Raw genomic sequence first — 12,856 nt, 5'->3', positions numbered from 1 at the left:
TGTGCAGATCCTTCTTCCTCTCTCTGTACAATTCCACCAACCTCCTAACAAGGTGTATAGCTTCTGTAGTCGAACGACCCGGCATGAACCCGAACTGGTTGTCGGATACAGACACTATCATCCTCACCCTTACTTCAACCACCCTCTCCCACACTTTCATGGTATGACTCAGTAATTTGATACCCCTATAATTGTTACAACTCTGGATATCACCTTTATTCTTATACAATGGGACCAACGTACTCCACCTCCACTCATCCGACATCCTCTTCGCCTTAAAAATAACATTAAACAACCTAGTCAACCACTCCAAACTTGCTCTCCCCACACACTTCCAAAATTCCACCGGAATCTCGTCTGGCCCGGTCGCTCTGCCCCTACTCATCTTATGCATAGCTCCCACGACCTCATCAACCTCGATACACATGCAGTACCCAAAGTCACGGTGACTCTCGGAATGCTCCAATTCGCCTAGCACAATATCCTGATCCCCTTCTTCATTAAGAAGTTTATGAAAGTAAGTTTGCCATCTCCTCTTAATCTGGGCATCTTCCATTAATACTCTACCATCTTCGTCCTTGATGCATCTCAGTTGGTCCAAATCCCGAGCCTTCCTCTCTCTCAACTTGGCCAACCGGAATAACTTCTTCTCCCCGCCTTTTTTCCCCAGTTCCTCGTACAGACAACCATAAGCCGCAGTCTTAGCCTCTGTGACCGCCAGCTTAGCCTCCTTCCTAGCTGTCTTATACCTTTCCATGCATGCTCGGCTCTCCCCCTCATCTATGCTCCCTACTAACTTCAGGTACGCCACCTTCTTAGCTTCCACTTTACCTTGAACCACTTCATTCCATCACCAGTCTCCTTTGTGCCCACTAGAGATGCCCGTCGAGACTCCTAACACCTCTCTCGCAGCCTCCCTAATACAGTCTGCTGTCGCTGACCACATAGTGCTCGCGTTACCACTGCTCCTCCAAGCTCCCATAGCCGACAACCGCGCCTCCAACTCTTGGGCTTTATCCTTAATTAAGGCTCCCCACCTGATTCTCGGACTTCCTCGAGTAGACCTTTTCTTCCTCTTTAACATAATACCAACGTCCATCACTAAGAGCCTATGTTGTGTCGCGAGTATCTCACCGGAATCACCTTGCAATCCTTGCACAGTCCTCTGTCACCTCTCCTGAGGAGGAGATAGTCAATCTGAGTCTTCGCCACCGCATTTTGAAAAGTAACCAAATGCCTCTCCCTCTTTGGAAAGCTAGAGTTCGCAATCACCAACCCAAAAGCCTTAGCAAAGTCCAACAGCGATGTACCTCCTCCGTTCCTCTCCCCAAAACCGAAGCCTCCATGCACCTCGCCATAACCACCTGCAGTTGATCCAATATGCCCATTGAAATCCCCTCCTATGAATAGCTTCTTAGTAGGCGAAACCTGACGCACAATCTCATCTAACCCCTCCCAGAAGCGTCGTTTAACGTCCTCATCTAGGCCCACATGCGGCGCATAGGCGCTAATGACGTTTAGGGTGCACTCTCGAACCACCAATTTAATAATTATCAATCTATCATTCACTCGTCTAACATCGACCACAGACTCTCTGAGTTCCCTATCCACCAAGATGCCCACTCTATTTTTACCTTTCTGGACTCCTAAGTACCAAAGTTTATACTCGTCTGCGTCCTTCGCCCTCGACCCTACCCACCTAGTCTCCTGGACACACGCTATATTGACCCTCCTCTTCTTGAGGATCTTCGCTAACTCTATAGACTTACCCGTCAATGTACCTACGTTCCATGACCCAATTCTTAACCTATAGACACCCTTGTTCCCTTTACCTCCCCTGCCTCCCGCCCCACCCTCTGTTCCCCCCGAGGACATGACATTACTCGACCATCCCAGATCACAGCCACTATACCCCCCGAGGACATGACCTCACTCGACCATCCCAGACCACAGCCACTATATCTACGGCAGAGTAAGGGGAATCACTATCACACACAATATAACAGACCAAACCAGAAGAAGACAAGTTGCAGCTACAGGCACACTAATACGGTGAATAAACTAATACGAACTAAGCTGACAACAATTTAACTAACACAACAAAGGAAAACTGGGAAACGGGAGGTACCAACTCACACGAGTCCAATATTAACAAATAACAAATTCTAAGCAAGAACAATAGAACCTGAAGTCACAACGAGTATCGAGAAAGGTATTGTCCACAGCAGCTATGTTTTGGAAGTTCCCGCCCGCTTCGCCCGAGGCTCGCTGGAAAATTATCTCAGCCGCCGCCAGGCTAAGTCAGTGCGCCAGAAAATAGGGGGACGAGGTGGAAGAGACGAGGTATAGGGGAGAGAAAGAAGGAAAAGGAAGAAAAGGAAAATATAAAGCGGGGGGGGGGGGGAGGGCAGATCTGGAAAGCAAAAGGGGGACAAGAAAACAAGAAAGAAAGGGAGGGGGGAAAGGGAAGTAATGAGGAAGAGGGAGAAAGAGAGGAAAAGAAGACAAGGGGTGGTGTGGTGTGGGGGCCGGGGGTCTTACCTGGTCCGGTGTTCGCCGGAGGTCCGGTGATAGGGATGATGGAGCGACAGGAGAAAGACGTTAGAGAGAGATTGATTTATCAAAGAAAGAATGACAGAGTTCAAATAACATAGATATATATATATATATAAAAATATTTGGTTATTATTTTAAAAGCGACCATAAAATATTATTTTTCCTTTTCTTTTTTATATGAGAAATACAAGCTTTTATCCCCCTTTTAGGCTCTAACAAATCAGAATTATTTTTATATGAGAAATACAAGCTTTTATCCCCCTTTTAGGCTCTAACAAATCAGAATTAGGATACTGCATGGCTAATGTCATAAAGATGACGGAACCATCTCAGAACCTTAGGATACACGTTTAAAATGAGTCCCTTTCGTACGCTACTCAATAAAAGATCTGCTTTAACGATCTTCTAGTAAAATTATGGAATAACCAAATCAAATATGAATTGTTGTTATTTATGTATTATATTATGTTGTTTGATAAATACAATATTTTGATAGATTGTATTGTATATCGTTGTTGTTTCATGATGTTATATACTAACAATATAAAAATAAATATGCAATATTACTTTAAAAAAATAATACAAAATAAAATTATTATATAAAAAGTAGGATAAAAGATAAAATATACTTATTTAATAATAAAAAAGTATAAAATAAGAGAAAAAAATAAAGTAAAAAATGTCACCACACCAAATTTATTGTTTCTAACATTTTTGGATGACAAATGAATTTAATAATATGATTTTATAAATTTTAAATAAAAATAAAAATAAATATTATATTTAAAATAACAATAATAAGATAGAATAGGTAACAATTATCCAAATTCGTGAATAAAATGTAGTATTACTCTAATAAAATAATATATATAAAAAAGAGAACTAAGAAGAAGTGAAATGCAGCAATCGATTAGTAGTATTCATTTCAGTAAAATCTTTACATTTTAACAACCTTTAGTCATAATCACAACAACAATGGTTTTTTCCCTTGAGAAAAATTCAATCAGTTATTGCAACAACCAACAATCTTTAAGCTGTCCAAGAGCACTGTCCCTAAAATTCTGTACTCTTGCTAAACAGAAATGAGTGCAAAACAATCCCATTCCTAAACCAGCACCAACTCTACTCGTCTTCAACAAATAACAAGCTGGTGAACATTCTACCCCTTTCCCTTGTACTACTACTCCCCATGCTTTTGTTATATCTGATTCCTCTGCAATTTTCCCATTTTTCAATTCTTCTTCAGTCCCAAGTTCTTCAATAAAAATAAGCCCATCTGGGGATCTTTTTGCTCCACTTTCCCATTCACTTTTTACCACCGGCCAATCTTCCACAACGGCTCTCTCTGTCTTGATCTTGACTTGTCCTTCACCATCGTAAACGTGGACTAACAACGGCGCTTGCTTCAAATTCTTTACAATATCCACCATTGATTCTTTCATCCATTCTTCAAGCTTTCCAGATAATACAGCTTCTGAACTTTTTTGATCTTCTTTGAAAACTCCGCCAGAAGAATTAGAAGGTGGATTTGATAGAGATAGAGAGGCAGAAACACGATGAGAATACACCCTTTTGGAAACTGAGAGACAAGTGGTCAAGTTCAAATCAGAAATTAAATTGGGTTTGTTTACATGAATCAATGAATGGGTTCTAGGATGAATCTTTAACGATGCCATATTTGAGGGTTGAAAGATAGATTTTAATTTTCCGGGAAAACTATATGATCAATCTGTAAACCAATAAAAGATTGTTTTCCCGGAAATAAAAAGAAGTGGGATTGAGTAAAAAGGAAGAAAAGGATTTTTGGAGGCTGAGTAAAAATGGAGTCAGATTTGATGTGCTTCCGAATGAAGAGGGATTAGCTTGGTTTTTGGGAGGTTGCATTAACAAGAAAAAGGGGACCTCCCCCTTTTAAAGGGTCGTGTCCTAATGTATTTACAAGTACACGCCAAAGCAAATTGATAAAAGTGAGAAATTGCCACGAACAAGCAAATAGTAGGTGCGGACACTATTTTCACATGCCTATTTTCCCATGAGTCAAATCTATGTATTTTTCACGCGTAGGCCAATATTTACTAATTCTTGGTTTAGATTAAAAGAAAAAGACTAGTGAAATGAAATATTAGTTGTTATTCCGCATTTCTGCTTATAAATTTCTTGGTACTTAAGTTGTTATAAAGTTATATCGAGTAATAATATTATGCGGTGTAATTTTGTTATTTTTCGTCAAAACTTTTGAGTGGTTTAAATGGAGAGCAAGGACGTAAGTAGAATACGTGGAATAAAAAGGTGGCACGCGATTGGATTGCGCAGTTCGAGCAACGGCACAAGCTTTGGATGGGTCGGTCGACGATAGCACACGCCTTTCGCGTGACATGGATCCCATAAGCCCAATGCCATTCGTTTGTTTATTTTGCTGACGTGGCGACACTGACGTTTTGTACATTTATCAACTATTATGACGTTAGAAGGTTATGTTTTCTTGGATATTTTATGTTTAAGTGTATAATCAGTTCATTAAAAAGAAGGAGATAATTTTATTTATTCAATTATTCTTAACACGAGTTTCATATGTCTATTTTATTATTTTTAATGAATCAAACATGTGATAACACGAGTTTCTCTGCTCTTATATCATGTTGAAGTGTATGATTATTTAATCAAAAATTTTAAACAATTAAAAAATATACTTTCAATTACTTAATTACATCTTCAATGCACTTTCAATATTTCTTTTTTGGTTCGAGCTCGATTACCCTACTTTCTCTTGTGGACCAATAAATTTTGAGTGTTTTAGGAATAAAGTAGAGAATTAATTCTATGGATAACGATAACGACGGTATATCATAATGAGTACTATATGGTTGAATTTAGTTTAGAAAAATGAGCATTACTTTGGTATGGATTAAAAATAATAAGCATTCTAGTTTTTTATTATATAGAACCCCAAGTAGCAGATACAATGATAGATATAGAACCTTCGTCGGAATAAATTACCTGTATTATTTTTATATGTATATCAACAATGAAAAATTATAAAGTGCATAAGGAAATCGACATTCCAGAATCGTAGTCTAGTATTAATTAAGATTTTTAATCTAAGAGTCAACAGTAACAACCATGTTAATTACTTGTAAGTGTTTGTTCAGTCAGTGCTTAAATAGAACTAAACTCCTAACTTCTGTGTACATAAAACAATTTTCAAGACCATCACCAATATTGAAGTGTCTTTTGGTGTTCTTTACATATTTAGAGTTTATTTACGTATATCAGTAATTAGAAATGTTGAGTGGTCATTCACTTTAAAATTCAATGGATCTTATTTTGGATCTTCAGATTTTATAACGCTACAAGAAATTAACTTTAAAAGATAGTTTGTTTCATTGAAAATTAGTTTGTTTTGAAGCTTCACTTATGAAGCAAAAAAAAAAAAAAAAAAATTCAAAGAAGAAGAAGAAGAAGAAGAGAGCAGTGATATAACTCAATTGGCATGCCTTGTGTTGTTCCCCCCGCTACTTCCTCTGATACTACTAGTTATATGCTATAGCCATATAGCTTACAGCTTGTTTGGCCAAGCTTCTTTAACGTTAAAAACATATTTTTTAAAAATATTTTTTTAAAAGTTAAAGTATTTGATCAAACTTTTAGAATAAAAAAATATATTTTTGAGTAGAAACAGAAGTAGTTGGAGAAGCAGCAAAAATAGTTTCTATCCAAAAATACTTTTTTGAAAAGTACTTTTGAGAAAAATACACTTAGAAGCACTATTTAAAAGGTTGGCCAAACACTAATTCCTGCTCAGAAGTATTTTTCAAATCAATTAGCCAAATATAAACTGTTTCTCACCAAAAATACTTTTTAAAGATAAAGTAAGTTGATTTTTAGAAATTTGGCCAAACTATGCCTAGAGCTGAATATTCTTGTTCAATAAGTCCTCTGCATACTGATGGCCAGTGTAAGTGTTTTAAATTTTCACTTATAGATAGAATCAAGGATGAGGATTCTTTAACATCTTGCTCATTGCTTTCTTTCCAACTCTGCGCTATCCAACAGAAAATGAACGTATTGACTATATATCAAACTACTCGTATCATATTTTTGGTCTTGTTATAAATTATAAGAACTAAACTAGTAACGAACTTGAAAAACTTAGATTATACCATTTTAAGGTTCGTAACTAAAAAAGCATAACTGCAAGGGGAAAAAAAAAGACATTTATTTCAGAATATTTTTTTTTAAAAAAAAGGTTACATCCTTAGTCTCATTTTGTGTGAAAATGTTTGGTTGAACACCATGTTGTATGACCCAAATTTAGATCTAGGTGTATACGATCAGATTTTATAATAAAGTAGGGTTAATCTTAGCCAATATTAATATCCAAAAGATAGACCAAATATTTTTGTAATAAGATCCCATAGCAATAAATGACAACAATAATGATATGATCAATGATTTAAGAATATGGAAGATAGCAATAAACAAGAATAAATGTCATTTAAATAAATAAATAGGTGAAGGTCACCCAAAAAGGGTGAGATTCCCCAATAATTGTACCTTGTGGGTGTAGGCATAAGTTGTTGCAGCTGGTTGAGGTTGGTACCATGTGTGGATGTAGGAATCGAGTCTTTCGAAAGTAAACTGATGGTGAGAAATTTAGTTCTAAGGCCTATCAGTATGAATGGATGGAATAATCTTTAGTTGAGATGGTGTCGTCGGGCCTATATGGATTGGGGTGACGTGGGATCACCCGCGAGTATATGTATGGTAAGTTCACTCAGTGATTTGATGACCTCAGAATGGTTATTGACACGTTCGAGGATGAACGTTTATTTAAGAGGGGGAGGATGTAACGACCTGACCTGTTATTTTGAGAATTAGCGTCCCGTTTGGTGGCTTTAGGTCTCGAGAAGCTTCGTATTATATGTTATAGCTTGCATGTGTGGCCGAGTTCGGTTTTCGGATGATTCGGGGTCAATTTGAAAGAAGGATTCTTGTTTCTGAAGCTTAAGCGGTAAGAATTGACCAGAATTTGAGTTTTGTGCAGACGACACCGAAATGGTATTTTGATGATTCCAACAGCATCGTATGGTGATTTTGGACTTAGGCGTGCGTCGGGATTTGGATTTGGAGGTCCGTAGGATAATTTGATATATTTTGGCGAAAATTGAAAAGTTGAAGTTTTGGAAGGTTAAGAGGTTTGACCGGGATTGACTTTGTTTATATAGGGCTCGAATTGCGATTCTGAGAGTTGGACTAGCTCCGTTATGTCATTTGAAACTTGCATGCAAAAATTGACGTCATCCGGGTTGATTTGATATGTTTCGGCACGAATTTTGAAAGTTGAAAGATTTGAAAGTTCATAAGTTCGATTCGAGGTGCGATTCGTAGTTTCGACGTTATTTGAGGCCTTGAGTAGATCCGTGTATTGTTATAAGATGTATTGGTATATTTGGTTGAGGTCCCGTGGGCCTCGGGTGGATTTCGGATGATTAACTTTTTGGATATTGGACTTAGGAGATTTCTGGGTTGCTGGTTCTGGACCGTCGCACCTGCGAGTTTTGGTGCGCAGGTGCGTGACCGCTTCTGCTAGATTCTTGGTCGCTTCTGCGATGTTGGTGTAGGTCTTGTTGCGTCGCTTCTGCGGAGAGGGGAGCGCAGATGCGAGCTCGTATCTACAGAAGGTCGATCGCAGATGCGCGATATGTGTTCCAGGTGGTCGTCTACTTCTACGGTGTTTGTCATGCTTCTGCCCAATCACATATGCGATTATTGGATCACAAGTGCGAGCTCTGGGCTCTCAAGTGAAGGCCGCATGTGTGGTGCTTTCCTCGCAAAAAGCGAGGCCGCACGTACGACATTTTTGTGCGCAAATGCGAAGAGCGCTGGGCGAAACACATATATGTCGAGGGGTTTGATATTTTCAACATATTTTGAGTTGTTGACCTCGGCTTTGGGAGATTTTTCGTGGATTTTTCAAGAAATTCATTGGGTTAAGTGACCTCTACTCGAATATTATTATATTTCATGAATCCATTTCTATTTTCATCATTTAATTAGTGAATTAAGTTGGAAATTTGGGAAAACTTCATAAAAAATCTTTCAAAATGTAAAATGATGATTTGAACAACAACTTGATGTCGGAAATTGATAATTTTGGTATGGTTGAACTCGTATCGGAATGGATGTTCGGGTTTTGTGAATTTTATCGGGTTCCGAGGTGCGGACCCAGGGGTTGACTTTTTAGATTTGTTAAAGACTGAAGCTTCATTATCCGTAATTGTTTCCTATGAGTTTGTTTTATGATTTGAAGTTATTTTGGCTACATTTAAACCGTCCGGAGGTTGTTTCACTCGAGAAGGTCATTTTAGAGTAACGGTCTAGTTTCTTTGAGGTAAGCATCTTGCCTAACTTTATGTGGGGAAACTACCCCTTAGGATTTGAGTCACTTGTGCTAATTGTATCATGTGAAGGCCGTGTACGCGAGGTGACGAGTACGTACTCAGGCTTATTTGTGAAAATTTGACCGTTTATGGCTCTTAGGTTCTTATGTCCATTAAATATGAAGTTGTTTTGTCATGTTAAATTTTTTCATTTACTAAATTCACCCTTACGTGTCTTATTTGGAATTAATTGCTTCATGTTTTACCCTTATTGCCGATTAAAACTCTTATGTGCCTTAACTGAAGTGTTGCCTCTTTTATTGCCATGCTATCCTTTCCGTAATTGTTTATCCTTGATTGAAGTTATTATTACCTTTTCCATAATCCGCTTATCCTTAATTGAATTTATTGTATCTCTTCCGTAATTGCTCAATCCTAAATGAAGTTTTGTTATCCCTTGTCATTGTTGACTTATCCTTATTTGGAATCATTGATTCATGTTATCCCTCTTATCGTTGAATTGTAATTTTGTGGAATCATTGCTGCACAACCACCCCGGCAAGTCACATAGTAACAAATGAGCACACTATAAGCAATAAATTGGGGGGGGGGGGGGGGAGGGGAAGGGAGGAAGGAACGGGGCTATAGTACTCTAAACGATCGACCAGGTCGTTATATTCTTCCTCTCTTAAACAAACGTTTATCCTCGAACGAGTCTAGAATCATACCTGAAGTCTTAAATAGGTGTGGATATCTGCTCTGCATTTCCCGCTCGATCTCCCAAGTAGCCTCCTTGACTGGCTGCCCTATCCACTACACCTTCACTAATGTTATATTCTTTGACCTCAACTTCTGAACCTACCGGTCCAAAATGGCCACCGGCTCCACATCATAAGTTAAATCACCATCTAACTGAACCATGATGAAGTCTAAAACATGAGATGGATCTCCAAAATACTTCTGGAGCATGGAAACATGAAACATTAGATGAACACTTGATAGACTAGACGTCAATACAAGCTTGTAAGCCACCTTTTCAATCCTCTCAAGCACCTCAAACGGACCAATATACCGATGGCTCAACTTGACCTTCTTCCCGAACCTCATAACACCCTTCATGGGTGAAACTCTGAGCAATACCTTCTTTTTCACCGTGTAAGAAACATCACGAACCTTCCGATCGGCGTAACTCTTCTGCCTAGACTGTGACGTGCGAAGCCGATCCTGAATCAACTTAACCTTGTCCAAAGCATCCTGGACCAAGTCGGTACCAAATAGCCTAGCCTCACCCGGCTCAAACCAACCAACTTGAGACTGAAACCCTCTCCCATACAAAGCCTCATACGGAACCATCTGAATACTCGATTGGTAGCTGTTGTTGTAGGCAAAGTTTGCAAGCGGCAGAAACTGATCCTAAGAACCCCCAAAATCTATGACATAAGCGTGTAGCATATCCTCCAATATCTGAATAGTGCGCTCGGATTGTCGGTCCGTCTGAGGATGGAATGTTGTACTCAACTCAACCTGTGTGCCCAACTCTCGCTGCACTGCTCTCCAAAACTGCAATGTAAACTGCGTGCCCCGATCTGAAATGATAGACATCGACACACCGTGAAGGTGAACAATCTCACGGATATAAATCTCAGCCAACTGCTTTGAAGAATAGGTAGTCCCAATTGGAATGAAATGCGCGAACTTGTTTAACCGATCCACAATCACCCAAATAACATCAAACTTCTTCAAAGTCCATGGGAGCCCAACTATAAAGTCCATGGTGATACGCTCCCATTTCCACTCCGGAATCTCAATCCTCTGAAGAAAACTGCCCGGCCTCTAATGCTCGTACTTCACATGCTGATATTTAAGCACCGAGCTACAAACTCCACTATGTCTTTCTTCATCCTCATCCACCAATAGTGCTACCTCAAGTCATGATACATATTTGCGGCACCCGGATGAATGGAATACCGCGAACTGTGGGCCTCCTCAAGAATCAACTCACGTAACCCATCTACATTGGAGACACAAATCCGATCCTACATCCGCAACACTCCATCTTCCCCGATAGAAACTTCCTTGGCATCACCGTGTTGAACCGTATCCTTAAGGACAAGCAAATGGGGGTCATCATATTGACGCTCTCTGATGCGATCATATAAGAAAGACCGAGAAACCACACAAGCTAGAACCCGACTAGGCTCCGAAATATCTAACCTCACAAACTATTTGGCCAAGGCCTGAACATCTGATGCAAGCGGTCTCTCACCTATCATAATAAATGCAAGGCTACACATACTCACTGCCTTCCTACTCAAGGCATCCGCCAACACATTGGCCTTCTCAGGATGATACAGAATGGTAATATCATAGTTCTTTAGTAGCTCCAACCATCTCTACTGCCTCAAATTTTGTTCCTTTTGCTTGAACAAGTGCTCGAGACTCCGATGAAACGTATATACCTCACAAGATATACTGTAGAGATAATGCCTCCAAATCTTCAATGCGTGAACGATTGTTGCCAACTCCAAATCATGAACATGGTAGTTTTTCTCATGAGGCTTCAACTGGCGTGAAACATAAGAAATCACTCTACCCTCTTGCATCAAGACACACCCAATACCAATCCGAGAAGCTTCACAATACACTATAAACAAACCCGATGCTGAAGGAAAACCTAGAGCTGGAGCTGTGGTCAAGGCAGTCTTGAGCTTCTGAAAGCTCTCCTCACACTTATCTGACCACCTGAATGGAGCACCCTTCTGGGTCAACCTAGTCAAAGGCGCTGCAATGGACAAGAAACTCTCCACGAAGCGACGATAATATCTAGCCAAGCCGAGAAAACTCTGAATCTCAGTAGTTGAAGACGATCTGGGACAACTCTGAACCGCCTCTATCTTCTTTGGATCCACCTTAATCCCGTCACTGGATACCACATGCCCAAAGAATGCCACCGAACTGAGCCAAAACTCACACTTAGAGAACTTGACATAAAGCTTCTTTTCCCTTAACCTCTGTAGTACAATCCTCAAATGCTGCACATGCTCCTTCTAGCTACGTGAGTACACCAGGATATCATCAATAAATACTATGACAAACTAATAAAACTATTGCTGAAATACACTGTTCATCAGATGCATGAATGCTATTGGGGCATTTGTCTGCCCAAAAGACATCACAAGGAACTCATAGTGACCATAGCAGGTCCTGAATGTCGTCTTCAGAATATCTGAGTCCTAAATCTTCAACTGGTAATACTTAGACCTCAAATCAATCTTGGAGAACACTCTCTCTCCCTGAAGCTGGTCAAATAAATCATCAATGCACGGCAAAGGATACTTGTTATTAACTATAACTTTATTCAATTGCCTATAGTCGATGCACATCCGCATAGTACCATCCTTCTTCTTCACAAACAGAACCGGTGCACCTCAAGGCGACATACTAGGCCTAATGAACCCTTATCAAGAAGCTCATGAAGCTGCTCTTTCAATTCCTTCAAGTCTGTTGGTGCCATACGATATGGAGGAATAGAAATAGGTTGAGTGACCAACACTAAGTCAATACCAAAATCAATATCCCTGTCGGGTGGCAATCCCCGCAGGTCTACAGGAAACACATTCGGAAAGTCTCGCACTACCGGAACAGTATGAATAGTAAGGGTATCAGCACCAACATCCCTCACAAAAGCCAAATATGACAAGCAACCCCTTCCCAACCATCCGTTGGGCCTTCAGATATGAAATCATCCTGCTGGGAACATAATATAGAGAACCTCTCAAGTCGATCCTCGGCAACCCCAACATTGCCAAAGTCACCGTCTTAGCGTGACAATCCAGAATAGCATAACATGGGGACAACCAATCCATACCCAAAATCACGTCGAAATCAACAATACTAAGCAATAATAGATCGACTCTAGT

The 12,856-nt window shown here is 39.7% G+C and overlaps 1 protein-coding gene across 1 annotated transcript; it reads right to left on the bottom strand.

Annotated features, from left to right (window-relative positions):
• Positions 1 to 1,101: 1,101 nt before the first annotated feature.
• On the bottom strand, positions 1,102 to 1,875 carry LOC138907952 (uncharacterized). The gene has a single exon (XM_070198579.1). It carries the CDS (start codon positions 1,873 to 1,875, stop codon positions 1,102 to 1,104), a length of 774 nt encoding a protein of 257 aa, XP_070054680.1.
• Between the last annotated feature and the right edge of the window lie 10,981 nt (positions 1,876 to 12,856).

The sequence above is a fragment of the Nicotiana tomentosiformis genome, chromosome 3, assembly GCF_000390325.3.
Source record: "Nicotiana tomentosiformis chromosome 3, ASM39032v3, whole genome shotgun sequence".
NCBI lineage: Eukaryota > Viridiplantae > Streptophyta > Magnoliopsida > Solanales > Solanaceae > Nicotiana > Nicotiana tomentosiformis.
This window is presented reverse-complemented; position numbering and strand designations above follow the sequence as displayed.

What these genes read in the sequence shown, in the direction of transcription:
- LOC138907952 (XM_070198579.1), bottom strand. Translation starts at nt 1,875, where the DNA reads ATGTCCTCGGGGGGAACAGAGGGTGGGGCGGGAGGCAGGGGAGGTAAA.